At 34.8% G+C, this 16,228-nt stretch overlaps 1 protein-coding gene across 1 annotated transcript in view; it reads left to right on the top strand.

The window, feature by feature from the left end:
• The window catches only part of CCDC7 (coiled-coil domain containing 7), a 485,718-nt gene that overhangs the window by 387,602 nt on the left and 81,888 nt on the right, over window positions 1-16,228 (top strand). Inside the window, exons 29-31 of the mRNA XM_046679053.1 lie at window positions 10,347-10,454; window positions 14,689-14,772; window positions 15,848-15,931. Coding sequence (XP_046535009.1) covers window positions 10,347-10,454; window positions 14,689-14,772; window positions 15,848-15,931 — 276 coding nt within the window. The remainder of the gene's footprint in view (window positions 1-10,346; window positions 10,455-14,688; window positions 14,773-15,847; window positions 15,932-16,228) is intronic.

The following is a 16,228-nucleotide window of genomic DNA, read 5'->3' as shown; positions in this document are numbered from 1 at the left end:
GACAAAGTGGCGATTATAGGTGATCCTGCTCCTGGCTGCTGGGAAAGCCCACAACACCACTGCAGACCACAAGGAGGGAGTGCATCTAAGTGGGCTGCAACAGTAGGCATCAGCAGCCTGAGGTCCCCTTGCAATTGCCCCCACAACCTACGAGGGACCCCACAGGGGGCAGAAGGCCTGTTCAAAGAAATAATAGCTGAGAACTTTCCAAACTTGGGAAGAGAGATGGAACTTCATGTGACAGAAGCCAATAGATCTCCAAACTTTATTAACGCAAGAAGACCAACCCCAAGGCATATAGTGGTGGAACTAGCAAAAGTCAATGACAAAGAGAAAATACTAAGGGCAGCCAGGCAGAAGAAAATAACTTACAAAGGAAACCCCATAAGGCTATCAGCAGATTTCTCAGGAGAGACCTTACAGGCTAGTAGAGATTGGAATGAAATATTCAAAACTCTGAAGGACAAAAACCTGCAGCCAAGAATACTCTACCCAGTGAAAATATCCTTCAAATACGATGGAGAAATAAAAACTTTCCCAGATAAACAAAAGTTAAGGGAGTTCATTGCCACACAACCTCCTCTTCAAGAAATGCTCAGGAAGAACCTCATTCCTGAAAAATCAAAAAAAGGAAAGGGGTTACAAAATCCAGAACAAAGGAGATAAGCAGAAGGACAATAACACAAAGTAACAGCTCTCCATCAGGACAAAATGCAAAAGAACCAGAAAACAAGTGATAAAATGGCAACACTAGGCCCCCACGTTTCAATAATCACTCTAAACGTGAATGGATTGAACTCTCCAATCAAAAGGCACAGAGTGGCAGGATGGATCAAAGAACAAGATCCAACAATATGCTGCCTCCAGGAAACACACCTCAGCCCCAAAGACAAGCACAGACTCAAAGTGAAGGGATGGAAGACAATACTCCAAGATAATAATGAACAAAAGAAAGCAGGTGTTGCCATACTTATATCAGACAAAGTAGACTTCAAAGCAAAACAGATAAAGAAAGACAAAGAGGGGCAGTATATAATGATAAAAGGGATGCTCCACCAAGATGACATAACACTTATAAGTATATACGCACCTAACACAGGAGCACCAAAATTCGTAAAGAAACTATTAGCAAAACTAAAAGGAGACATCAACAGCAATACAATAATAGTAGGGGACCTCAACACCCCATTAACACCAATGGACAGATCATCCAGACAGAAAATCAACAAGGAAATTATAGAATTAAATGAAAAATTAGATCAGATGGACCTAATACATATATATAAGACACTTCATCCAAAAACAGCAGGTTACACATACTTCTCAAGTGTGCATGGAACATTCTCAAGGATAGACCATATCTTGGGAAACAAAGCAAACATCAGTAAGTTCAAGAGGGTTGAAATAATACCAAGCATCTTTTCTGATCATAATGCTGTGAAACTAGAAATTAACTACAAGAATAAAGCTGGGAAAGGGCCAAAAATATGGAGACTAAACAACATGCTACTGAACAAACAATGGATTATTGAAGAAATTAAAGAAGAAATCAAATATTATCTGGAGACAAATGAAAATGAAAACACACTGTACGAAATTATTTGGGACGCAGCAAAGGCAGTCCTAAGAGGGAAATTCATTGCAATACAGGCTCACCTCAATAAGCAAGAAAAATCTTACATAAACGACATCTAACAGAATTAGAAAAAGAAGAACAAACAAAGCCCAAAGACAGTAGAAGGAGGGAAATAATAAAAATTAGAGCAGAAATAAAGGATATTGAATCAAAAAAGACAGTAGAAAGGATCAATGAAACAAAGAGTTGGTTCTTTGAAAAAATTAACAAAATCGACAAAACCTTAGCCAGACTCACTAAAAAAAAGAGAGAAGTCTCAAATAAATAAAATTAGAAACGAGAGAGGAGAAATCACAACAGATACCGAAAAAATACAAAGGATCATGAGAGAATACTATGAAAAACTATATGCCAACAAATTGAACAACCTAGAAGAAACGGATAAATTCCTAGACTCATACAACCTACCCAAACTGAATCAGGAAGAAATAGAGAATCTGAATAGACCAATCACAAGTAAAGAAATAGAAACAGTAATGAAAAAACTCCCCAAAAATAAGAGTCCAGGACCAGACGGCTTCTGTGGAGAATTCTACCAAAGATTCAAAGAAGATTTAATACCTATCCTTCTCAAACTATTCCAGAAAATAGAGGAAGATGGAGCACTCCCTAATACATTCTATGAAGCCAACATCACCCTGATCCCCAAACCTGACAAGGACAACACAAAGAAGGAAAACTACAGGCCAATATCACTGATGAACATAGATGCAAAAATCCTCAACAAAATTTTGGCAAACTGAATACAGCAATATATCAAAAAGATTATACACCATGATCAAGTGGGATTTATACCAGGGACACAGGGATGGTTCAACATCCGCAAGTCAATCAACGTGATTCACTACATTAACAAAATGAGAAACAAAAACCACATGATCATCTCAATAGATGCAGAGAAAGCATTCGACAAGATCCAACATCCATTTATGATAAAAACCCTCAATAAAATAGATGTAGAAGGAAAGTACCTCAACATAATAAAGGCCATATATGACAAACCCACAGCCAACATCATACTCAGACAAAAACTGAAACCCATCCCTCTCAGAACAGGAACAAGACAAGGGTGCCCACTTTCACCACTCTTATTCAACATAGTACTGGAGGTTTTGGCCAGAGCAATTTGGCAGGAAAAAGAAATAAAAGGAATCCAAATAGGCAATGAAGAAGTAAAACTCTTGCTGTTTGCAGATGACATGATCTTATATATAGAAAACCCCAAAGAATCCATAGAAAAACTATTAGAAACAATCAACAACTACAGCAAAGTTGCAGGGTATAAAATCAACATACATAAATCAGTAGCATTTCTATATGCTAACAATGAACTAACAGAAAAAGATCTCAAGAACTCAATCCCATTCATGATCACAACAAAAAGAATAAAATACCTTGGGATAAATTTAACCAAGGAAGCGAAAGATCTATACAATGAAAACTACAAGACCTTCTTGAAAGAAATCGACGACGACATAAAGAGATGGAAAGACATTCCATGCACATGGGTTGGAAGAATAAACATAGTTAAAATGTCCATACTACCTAAAGCAATCTACAGATTCAACGCTATCCCAATCAGAATTCCAATGTCATTCTTTAGAGAAATTGAACAAAGAATCCTAAAATTCATATGGGGCAACAAAAGACCCCGAATTGCTAAAGCAATCCTGAGAAAGAAGAACAAAGCTGGAGGCATCACAATCCCTGACTTCAAAACATACTACAAAGCTACAGTAATCAAAACAGCATGGTACTGGTACAAAAACAGATGCACAGATCAATGGAACAGAATTGAAAGCCCAGAAATAAAACCACACATCTATGGACAGCTAATCTTTGACAAAGGAGCTGAGGGCCTACAATGGAGGAAAGAAAGTCTCTTCAACAAATGGTGCTGGGAAAACTGGACAGCCACATGTAAAAGAATGAAAATCAACCATTCTTTTTCACCATTTACTAAAATAAACTCAAAATGGATCAAAGACCTAAAGATTAGGCCTGAAACAATAAGTCTTCTAGAAGATAATATCGGCTGTACACTCTTTGACATCAGCTTCAAAAGAATCTTTTTGGACACCATAGCCCCTCACATGAGGGAAACAATAGAAAGAATAAACAAATGGGACTTCATCAGACTAAAGAGCTTCTTCAAGGCAAGGGAAAACAGGATTGAAACAAAAAAACAGCCCACTAATTGGGAAAAAATATTCACAAGTTATTTATCCAACAAAGGGTTAATCTCCATAATATACAAAGAACTCACACAACTCAACAATAAAAAATCAAACAACCCAATTACAAAATGGGCAGGGAACATGAACAGACATTTCTCCAAAGAAGATATACGGATGGCCAATAGACACATGAAAAGATGCTCATCATCACTAATCATCAGGGAAATGCAAATCAAAACTACACTAAGATATCACCTTACACCTGTTAGAATGGCAAAAATATCCGAAACCAAGAGTGACAAATGTTGGAGAGGCTGTGGAGAAAAGGGAACCGTCATACACTGTTGGTGGGAATGCAAACTGGTGCAGCCACTATGGAAAACAGTATGGAGATTCCACAAAAAGTTAAGAATAGAAATACCTTATGACCCAGCCATCCCACTACTGGGTATCTATCCTAAGAACCTGAAATCAGCAATTCCAAAAGTTCCATGCACCACTATGTTCATTGCAGCATTATTCACAATAGCCAAGTCATGGAACCAACCTAAGTGCCCAGCAACTGATGATTGGATAAAGATGTGGTATATATATATATACAATGGAATACTACTCAGCCATAAAAAAGGACAAAGTCGTCCCATTCATAACAACATGGATAGACCTTGAGGGTATTATGTTGAGTGAAATAAGCCAGACAGAGAAAGACGAACTCTGTATGATTCCACTCATAGGTGGTAGTTAACATATGGACAAAGAGAACTGATCGGTGGTTGCCAGGGGAAAGGGGGATGGAGGGAGGGGACTAGGGGTGAAGTGGTGTACCTACAACATGACTAATAATGATGTACAACTGTAATTTCACAAGGATGTTAACTTTCATAACCTTAATTTAAAAAAAGGAAAAAATATAATAATAATTCATAACCTAAATGTTCATTTCCTTTTCCTATGGGAACTAAAGAACAGTTGAATAAGCGTCACATTCCCTTACCCTGAAGTCATTCTCACCTCAACCTCTTCTTTTTTCAAAGTACTCAGGGTTAATAGTACTTTTTGGGTTGTGAGCGGCTATTTACTCCTGCAAAGCCTTGTTTCATTTATTTGCATATTCCCTTTTAGTCCCGTTTCTTTCTCCCTGTCTTATCCATGCCCAGGCAATTGCCTGAATGTGTTTTCTATGTATACTTGAGTTTGTAGGTCCCTTGCAAAAGAAGGAGTTTGGTTTTGAATGTGTTTGTATTCACATAAATAATTGTGCTCATTCTGTGTGCTGGCTGATAACCTTTGACTCCCAGATTGGTTTCTTGTTCTTTCTTTGCTCTGCTTTGCACAGGGCAGTGCAGGTAGAGTGGGGTGGGGAGTGGGCAGGACCTATATAAACATAGAGTTACCATATGACCCCGCACGTCCACTCCTAGGTCCATACCCAACAGAAGTAAAAACATGTCCACATAAATACTTGTACACTAATGCTCATAGCAGCATTTTTCATAGTAGCCATAAAGTGGAAACCACCCAAATTTCTGTCAACTGATGAATGAATAAATAAAATGTGATATATTCATACAGTGGAATATTATTTGGCAATAAAAAGAAATACTGAAAAAAAAATCAACATTAACAAGAGTTTGGAAGAAGTTGATTCCAATACTCATGGAGGACTTTGGGGGATTCAAGACTTCAGTGGAAGAAGTAACTGAAGATGTAGTGGAAATAGCAAGAGAACTAGGATTATTAGAAGCGGACCCTGATGATGTGACTTAATTGCTGATACTTCATGATAAAACTTTAATGATGAGGGGTTGATTCTTATGGATGAGCAAATAAAATGGTTTCTTGAGATGATATCACTCCTGGTGAAGATTGTTGAAATGATGACAAAGTACTTAGAATATTATATGAACTTAATTGATAAAGCAACAGTAGGGTTTGAAAGAAGTTCTACTATGGATAAAATGCTGTCAAGCACCATCGCATGCTACAGAGAAATTGTTCATGAAAAGAAGAGTCAATTGATGCAGCAAACTTCAATATTCTTATTTTAAGAAATAGCTACAACCACCCAACCTTCAGCAACCACTGTCCTGATCAGTCAGCAGCTATCAACATCGAGGCAAGACCCTCCACTAGCAGAAAGATTACACCTTGCTAAAGGCCGAGATGATAGTTAGCATTTTTCGGCAATCAAGTATTTTTTGATTAAGGTATGTACATTGCTTCTTTAGACATAATGCTAGTGAACGCTTGACTATAATGTAAACATAACTTTTATATACACTGGGAAACCAAAATATTTGTGTGACTCATTTTATTGTGATATTCCCTTTATTGTGGTAGTCCAGAACAAAACCCACAGTATCTCTGAGGTATGCCTGTACACTGAAAACTATAAGATTTTGATGAAAGAAATTGAAGAAGACACAGATAAATGGAAAGATATCTTGTGTTCATGGATAAGAAAAATTAATGTTGTTAAAATGTGCGTACTACCCAATTGCATCTACAGATTTAATGCAATCATCGTCAAAATTCCAATGGAATTTTCACAGAAATAGAAAAACTATCCTAAAATTTTTGTGGAACCAAAAAAGACCCCAAATAGCTAAAGCAATCTTGAGAAAGAAGAGCAAATCTGGAGGCATCACACTTTCAGAGATTTCAAAGTATAAACTACAAAGCTGTTGTAATCAAAACTGTATAGTGTTGGCATAAAAATAGGCACATAGACAAATGAATCAGAATTGAGAGTCCAGAGGACCTATGCATAAACAGTCAACTAATATCACACAAGGGAGCCAAGAATATTCAACGGGAAAAGGATAGTCTCTTTAATAAACAGTGTTGGGAAAAGTGGATATCCACATGCAAAAGAATGAAATTGATCTTCTATCTTACACTATACACAAAAAGCAACTTGAAATGGATTAAAGACTTAAATGTAAAACCTCTGAAACCATAAATCTTCTAGAAGAAAACAGGGAAAATGATCCTTCACATCGGTCTTGGCAACAATTTTTTGGATATGACACTAAAATCACAAGCAACAAAAGCAAAAATGAGCAAGAACTACATCAAACTAAAATGCTTCTGCACGGCAAAAGAAATAATCACTTCACATAAATGTTAATTTTTTTATAGTGAGAACATTTAATATCTATTTTCTTAGGAAATTTCAGGTATACAGTACAGTACTGTTAACTATAGTCACCATGCTAGATATTATATCCCCAGAACTTATCAATCTCATAATCAGAAGTTTGCACCCTTTGACCAACATATCTCCATTTCCTCCACCTTCAGGCCCCAGGCAACCACTTTTATACTCTATGTTTTCATGAATTTGGCAGGTTTTGGGGTTTTTTTGGTGAGGAACATTGTACCTGACCTATCATCTGTGCCAATCTTCCTCTATTTTGTATGTAGGATGCCACCACAGCATGGCTTGATGAGCAGTGTGTAGGTCTGTGACTGAGATCCAAACCCACAAACACTGGGCCACCAAAGTGGAGCATGCAAACTTAACCACTATGCCACTGCGCCACCCTGTGTTTGGCACTTTTTAGATTCCACATATAGTACTTGTCTTTCTCTGTCTTACTCATTTCACTTATCACAGTGCCCTCAAGGTCCATCTATGTTGTTGCAAAGGGCAGCATTTCCTTATTTTTTATGGCTGAATAATATTTCATTGTGTGTGTATGTGTGTGTATATATATATAGATAGGTAGATAGATATAGATATATGACATTTCCTTTATCCATTCATCTGCAGAATGACATCTAGATTGTTTCTATATCTTGACTATTGGAAATAATGCTGCAATGAACATGGGAGTGCAGATATCTCTTTGAGATCCTAATTTCATTTCCTTCAGATATATACCCAGAAGTGGGAATGCTGAATCTTAAGGCAGTTCTATTATTAATTTTTTGAGGAACTTCCATACAGTTTTCCATAGTGGCTGTATCAATTTACATTCCCACCAACAGTACACAAGGGTTTCCTTTTCTCCACATCCTCACCAACACTTGTTATCTCTCTCTCTCTCTATTTTTTTTTTTGCCTGAGGAAGATTAGCCCTGAGTTAACATCTGTGCCAGTCTTTCTCTATTTTGTATGTGGGTCACTGCCACAGCATGGCTTGATGAGTGGTGGTAGGTCCACACCTGGGATGTGAACCCATGAACCAAGGCCACCAAAGTGGAGCATGCTGGACTTAACCACTATGCCATGGGGCTGACCACGCTTGTCTTTTTGATAATAATCATTCTAACAGTGTGAGATGATATCTCATTGTGGTTTTGATTTGCATTTCCTTGATGATCAGTGATGCTGAACATCTTTTACGTACCTCCTGGCCATCTGTATGTTTTCTTTGGGAAAATGTCTATTCAGATCCTCTGCCCATTTTTAATTGGGTTATTAGTGTTTTTGCTATTGAGTTGTATGAATCCTTTATATATTTTGAATATTGACCTCTTATCTGATATGTAGTTTGCAAATATTTTCTCCTATTCTATAGGTTGCTTTTATTGTGTTAACTTTATTGTGGTATTCATTTTGCAATATATATGCATATCAAATCATCATATTGTAAACTTTAAACCTACACAATATTTATGTCAATTATATCTCATTAAAACTGGGAAAAATTTAAAAAGAATTTATAAGTTTTTTAAATGAATTTTTACTTTAAGATAATCTGACATGATTTCTCTTTAGAACCATTAATATGGTAACTATATTAATAGATAAACCTACCTTGTATTCTGCGAATGAAATTTTATTTCCTTGCTTTTTATTTAAGATTTTTGCTTTTGTATTTTAAAGCTGTAATGTGTAATGTGGCAACCCTAGCCACATATGGATATTGAGCATTTGACATGCAGCTAGTTCAAATTGAGATGTACTCTAAGTTTATAATACACATTTGAGTTTGAAGACCTACTATGAACATAATTATGTAAAATATCTCATTGATTTTATTTTGAATATATGTAAAAATTATGTTTTGTATATATTTGGTTAAATAAAACATTACTAAAATTGATTTTACTTGTTTCTTGAATTTTTAATGGAGCCATTATTACTTTTAATTACATATGTGACTTGCATTATTATATTTCTATCTGCAGTATTTTTATGTCAGTTATGCCAATTATGTCTATATCAATGTCAATATCTTTGTAATGACTATTTTGACTTTGTAAAAGAAATGGAGAGGGCCAACCACATGGCTGAGTGATTAAGTTCACGTGTTCCCCTTTAGTGGCCTGGGGTTTGCCAGTTTAAATCCTCAGCATCACTCATCAAGCCATGCTGTGGCAGCATCCCACATAGAGGAACCAGAATGACTTGCAACTAGGACATACAACTATGTACTGGGCTTTGGGGAGAAAAAAAAAAGAATATTGGCAATAGATGTTAGCTCAAGGCCAATCTTCCTTAAAAAAAATTCTTGATTTACATTTTAAAAAAAGAAATGGAAAAATTCCATTTTTATTTGCTATAGCATAATATTCAATCCTTGAAGAATTATAAAGAATTCCACTCATGAAAATGTCTGGGCTTGGCACTGTTGAAAGGTTATTAGTTTAATTGAAAATTTTAATTTTTAATTATTCTTTCCATTTTTTCCTGGCATATTTTGCTTATTTTTTTTTATTTTGAAAGTGCCAATTTTATCCAGATTTTAATGTAGAGAGATATATTGGTAGGTAAATCATGATATTTTCCAAAGAAACATAAACTAGTAATTGGCTCTCAAATTCCAACCATGTGATAGAATTAATCCTTTCCTAAATTTAGGTAATTCTCTTGTGGCAATAGCTGATGATTTGTTTTGTCCTACAAATATGCTTAAAACTTCTAAATTACTTGCAAATATTCCAAAATCTTAGAATTCCTTGTAAATATCTACATTTCTAGCTTCTCTTGAGAATTTAGATGATCCAGGAACGTAGGCCTGCATTTGTAACAGTCAGTGAGAGCAATAGCCTTATATAAAATATTTACTCTTCACTTTTTCTATTCTTCACTTCTGCTGTTCATGCCACTTTGAACATCACCAGGTTCATTTCACTCACATTACATGCTCAGTCCCAGTAGACATTTGAGTTTACTAGCTAGAGAATAGGTTTTAGAGTCTAAAAGAACAAAATTTATTTGAAGCTTTTGCACTTAATAACTGTGTGACCTTCCAAAATATGCATAATCCCACTAAGCTCTACTTCCCTCATCTGTTAAATGGGAATAAAATATCTACTGCCTAGTATTCTTGTGAGGATTAAATGAGATAATATCTGAAAAGTACGTAGTATAATATCTGACACATAGTAGCTATTTAGTAAGCTTTTAAAAATTATTAGACATATTTGTATTTAATTGAATAATCAGTATGTTAAATTGTTAAGTAAATAAGGTTAAATAATTCTAAGGTGAAATATCTCTAATTTTATGTACTATAATTTTACCTCAAACAAAATGTTAGTTTTAAATTAATTAATCTGGCAATCTATTATTATTCCAGTTAAAAATGAAGTGGCTTCAGAACTTCCAGATACTGCAGAAAATCTTCCAGCAATAAATCCATCAACTAGTGACCTAATATTGCAATTAGATTTAAACAAAGTCTTAGGTAAGTAGAGATTTATAATGTTTGGACACAGTAGAACATAATTAAGAGTTACAGTATTTCAACTGTATAGTCTGTTGTTAAAAGAGAATAAGAAATTCAAACATAGGGCAGTCTGTCTTAACTTAATAATAATTTCATTGTAATCAATCAATCTATCAATTAATATGTATATTTAAAATATTATTATGTGACTCATTATTCTACCAAAAATTAATTAGGTAATGCTTAATAATTTCCCTTTACCTGCTCATGAAACAAAAATATATAGGCTTTCCCTTATATTGTGAATTTTCGTAACATAAACTAGATGCTATATGACCACTTTCTTAGAGAACACAATTTTGATTACTTATATCATCTTTTGTAATAACAAGATGGAATAAAAATCTACATAGGCAATATGGCTGCTTTGTGATCTGCCTATCACAAAGTTGGGAAATTTCTAATGGTAAAAAAACCATGTAAGACATAGAATATGTGCTAAAGCTGGTGTGGCCAAGTGACTGAGTACTTTGCAATAAAATACAAACTTAAGTGTTCTGCGGCAACTTCCAAACAACCACTTTAAGGCAGACATCAGCAAGTGGTAGACTACAAGGCACCAAGCTCTTGCTCCCTGACAGAAACATTGAAAAAAATAAGCAGAAACTGTCAGAACCAACTTTAGCAGAGCAGTGGGAAACAATCATATGTTATAGTAACCAAGAAAATATCCACTTAAGGAAAAGCCATCTTCAAAATGGTAAGAAAATCTTGTGGACTTGTGAAGCACAAAGATGAACTACAAAGAATAAGAGAGCTCCTAACATTCAAGGCATTACCACTAGACTTGCCCTAATTAGCTAAAGGGCAGACAGTTAGTAGTCATCCAAGAACATGAATGGGTGTGTGGGCATTTCCAAGGAATTTGGGGCACTGACTAGTCTCCTGGAAGCCACTAAGAACAAAGAACAAAGGTGGTGCTTTGTGCAAGTGCAAAGGTTTGAGAGGCACCTGGAAGATCGAGCCAGGCTTATTGGCAAGGTTCACTCCTACACAAGGCCAATCTGTCATGACTGAAAGAGGTGGCTGTTTTATCTAATGCACAGAAACCAACAAAGGGAGTCAAGGAAAATGAAGACAAAGGGACTATATTCTGAATCAAAGAACAAGATAAATTTCAGAAACTGACTGTAAGGATGGAGAAAAAGTAGTTCTGAGAGGGGAAGTTTATAGTGACAAATGCTTATATTAGAAAAAAGAGAGATCTCAGTTGAACAATATGACTTTATACCCCCAGGAAGTAGAAAAAGAAGAACAAACTAAGCCCAAAATTAATAGAAGGAAGTAAATAACATAGATCAGAAAAGAAACAAATAAGGTATAGACTAGAAAGACAATACAAAAGATTAACAAAAGTAAGAGTTGGTTTTTTGAAAAGATACACAAATTGACACATCTTTAGCTACACTAAGAAAAAAGAGAGAATATGGAAATAAATAAAATCAGAGATACAAGAGAGCACATTACAACTGATACCACAGAAATACAGAGGATCACAAGAAACCACTATGAATAATTGTATGCCAACAAAACAGATAACTGAGGAAAAAAGGATAAATTCCAAGAAAGATAAAACCTATCAAGACTGAATAATGAAGAAACGCAAAATCTGAACAGACTAATAATGTGTAAGGGGATTGAATCAGTAATCAATAATCTCCAAACAAAGAATAATTCAGGACCAGGTGGCCTCACTGGTTTATCCTACCAAATAAATAAAGAAGAATTAATCTGAATCCTTCTCAAAATCTTTCCAAATTGAAGAGGAGAGAACACACACAAACTCATTTTGTGTGACTGGGACACCCTCGTACCAAATTCAGAGAATTACACTAAAATAAAAAAACATGACAGGCCAATATCCCTGATGAACATAGATGCAGAAATCCTCAACAAAATAATAGGAAACTAAATTCAACAGCACATGAAAAGGATCATATACCATGATCAAGTGAGATATCTCTGGAATGCAAGGATAGTTCAACCTTCACAAATTAGTAAATGTGATATACCACATTAACAAACTGAAGGATAAAAATCATATCATCCCAATAGATGGAGAGAAAACATTTGCATTTTCAACATCTTTCATGATAAAAACTCTCAAAAAATTATGTATAGTTGGGATGTATCTAAACATAATAAAGGCATGTATGACAAGCCCACAGCTAACATCATACTCAATGGTGAAAAGCTAAAAGCTTTTCCTCTAAGATCAAGAATAAGACAACAATGTCCAGTCTTGCCACTTTTACTGCATATAGTACTGGAAATCCTAGCCAGAACAAATAGGCAAGAAAAAGAAATAAAAGAGATCCAGACTAAAAAGGAAGGAGTAAAACATTTCTCCTCTCTAGCTATAAAAGTCCTGGATGGCATCTTCTTCCAATATAAGGCTATTTTATCTACATTGAATATCTGTTATTTAGTGTTGCCACCTTCATGAATTATCTTGACTAGATTTTCTGGATAACTTGCTGCAACTAGCACATCAGCAGTTGCTGCTTCACTTTGTACTTTTATGTTGTGGAGATGGCTTTTTTTCAAAAACTGATGAACTGACCTCTGCTGGCTTCAAACTTTTCTTTTGCAGCTTCCTCACCTCTCTGAAACTTAACACAATTGAAGAGAGTTAGGGCCTTGCTCTGTATTAGGTTTCGTCTTGGCTGGTTTGATCTTCTATCCAGACCACTAAAACTTTCTCCATATCATCAATAAGGCTGTTTCACTTTCTTATCATTCATGTGTTCACTGGATTAGTACTTTTTAATTTCCTTCAAGAACTTTTCCTTTGCATTCACAACTTTCCTGTTTCATGCAAGAGGCATAACTTTCAGTTTATCTCAGCTTTCAACATGCCTCCCTCACTAAGCTTCAGCATTTCTAGCTTTTGATTTAAAGTGAGAAATGTGCAACTCTTCCTTTCACTTCAACACTTAGAGGCCATTGTAGTGTTATTAATCAACCTAATTTCCGTATTGTTATATCTCAGGGAATAGGACAGCCTGAGGAGAGGGAGAGAGATGGAGAAACAGCCACTTGGTGGAGCTGTCAGAACACACAACATTTATCGATTAAGTTCTCATCTTATATGGACGTGGTTCATGGAGCACCAAAACAATTACAATAGTAACATCAAAGATCACTGATCACAGATCACATAACAAATATAATAATAAGGAAAAAGTTTGAAATACTATGAGAATTACCAAAATGTGACACAGAGACATGAAGTGAGCAAATGCTTTTGGAAAAATGGTGCCCATAGATCTGCTCAATGTGTGATTGCCACAAATATTTAATTGGTGAAAAATGATATATCTGCAATAAAGCAAAGTGCAATAAAAATGAGATATGCCTGTAGTTGACCTTAAGTGGCTATTCGAAATCATTCTTTTTTGGGGGAAGAATTCCTCTTTAATAATGTCCATGTATTTTTCCTGCAATTGGACCTAGTTTCAGTTTCTGAAGCAAGCAAAAATTTCAAATCACATAAAAACTCAAATAGAAAGAGACCCAACCTCAATTCAAGTACTTTTGCAAAGTTAACCATTTCCTCTTCGCAAGCTACATGATCTACATGCTAAAGGGGCCTGGAGAGGCAGTCTGCAAACTATCCCATCATTCATTTCCATCACCATGTCTACTTTGTTTACAGTTAATTAACATAAAAGGGTATGAAAATATTCCTAGATGAGTCAAAGAATTTCTGTCCCATGATAATTTTCTGTGACGATGGAGACCATGTTTTGCAACATAACCTGTGAAAGAAAATGCTATCTCCCACCTGTATCATTAGGTAATCCCTACAGTATGATTATGATTTTAATGTAAACTTAAAAGTTATAATATTATCATAAACTCTCCAGGATACTTTACTTTAGTGTAAGAGGGAGCATTGTATAGAAAAAGCACTGGTTAAAGAATTATGAGGTAAGTTTGTGCGTCAATTTTGTCATTATCTGGATACACAATCTTGGTCAAATCATAAACATCTCTTAGCCCCAATATATGGAGGCTTAATGATTGCTAACAGCCCTTTCAATTCCAAGGTTTACTGATTCTGCAATCCAGACATTTCATTATAACACATTCATTAATAACAAGGCTAATTAATGTAGTACTACACACATACACTTGTGTATGTTAGGGTTATCTTACAAAGTGTTTTGATATCTACTTTTTTCTATAGAGACTGATGTAGAATACTTGAAAGATGTTATTGGAAGACGGATGTTAATGGGGGAAATGCAGATGCAAGCAAAGAGTCTCCCTGGTAAGCACATGAATGTCGCACGTCTAATATTTCTGGTTTATTTACCTTGTTTGGTACCTTCCTTCAAACTGCAGAAGGAAATGACTTCAGTACAATAATTCAGCTAAATAACTAAAAAATAAACAAGAAAACAATAATAATATTCCCGGAAAGAGGAAGACGAAATCAATATGCAGAAATGCTACATTATATGTCTAAAAGCTCCAATTTTCAGCGTAAATTATGGGTCATGCAAAGAAACAGTAAAGTGTGAGACATAAGTAAAAAGACATGCAATAAAAACTGCTCGTAAGAATCTAAGATGTTGGACTTAAAGAACAAAACTAAAAAGCAGTTACAAATATATTCAAATAACTAAAGGTAACCATTCTTAAGAAGAAAAGGAAGGTATGATGATAATGTCTCATCAAATAGGAAATATCTACAGAGAGAAAGATACTTTTTTGAAAAAGACTACATGGAAATCTAGGAGTTGAAAAGTACAATAACTGAAATTTAAAAATTGACTAGAGGTGCTCAGTAGATTTACACTATTAGAAGAAAGAATCAGCAAAGTATTGAAACACTAGGAGAGCAGAGAGATTAAAGATCAAAAATATAATTTAAAATAATGGCTGAAAAGAAAATCAGATATTATAAATAAATTAGTTAATATAGCAAACACTATACATACTTAGTTGCTCTTCTTCTTCTCTCAGTTTCTTTAATGGCACAAAGTTATGCAAAGAAATAATTAAAATAAAAATTGTAATTTATTTATAGGTGCAATGTGTATAACAAGAGTGAAAACAAAAAAAAACAAAATAGGAATTTAGAGTTATACATGGGACTATATATGTATAATATGAGAGTAACATTTCTAAATGTCACTGAAATTTAATTAGTGTAAATCCAAAGTAGATTCTAAAATTGTGGTGATTGTTATACAATGCTATGATTATATTAACAACCATTAATTAGACATTTAAAACAAGCAAATTGTATAGTATATGGCTTTTAAAAAATAGCTCAGGGAACTCCAAGCAGGATAGGATTTTTTAAAAAGTCTTACAAGTGTTTTGAAACTGTTTTATAGAGACTGATACAAAACACTTCCCAGATGTCACTGGAAGAGGTACAATAAAGGGAGAAATCAAGACACAATCAAAGAGTCGTTCTGGTAAGAACAAGAATATTTCATGTCCATTTGTGGTTTATTTTTCTTCTGGAGTTTACTTAAGTTTGGATCTTTAACAACTACAGTACCTATGTGCTATTATTACATGATAAAATGTCTCATAAATTCCCTCCTGTAATTACTGGCGCTCTAGCAGTTGCTATCAATGGAAGATTAACTACATATTATAAGTTTTAGTACTCATCAATTAAAAAAAGTGATCTGTAAAATCCAATGCTAGAGTGACTTTGGAATATGCTTGATGGGAGCATTTCAAATGGTATTATACTCACTGTTTTT

Source organism: Equus quagga, chromosome 12 (genome assembly GCF_021613505.1).
Source record: "Equus quagga isolate Etosha38 chromosome 12, UCLA_HA_Equagga_1.0, whole genome shotgun sequence".
NCBI lineage: Eukaryota > Metazoa > Chordata > Mammalia > Perissodactyla > Equidae > Equus > Equus quagga.
The sequence above is the reverse complement of the archived record's forward strand: the minus strand, read 5'-3'. Positions and strand labels throughout refer to the sequence as shown.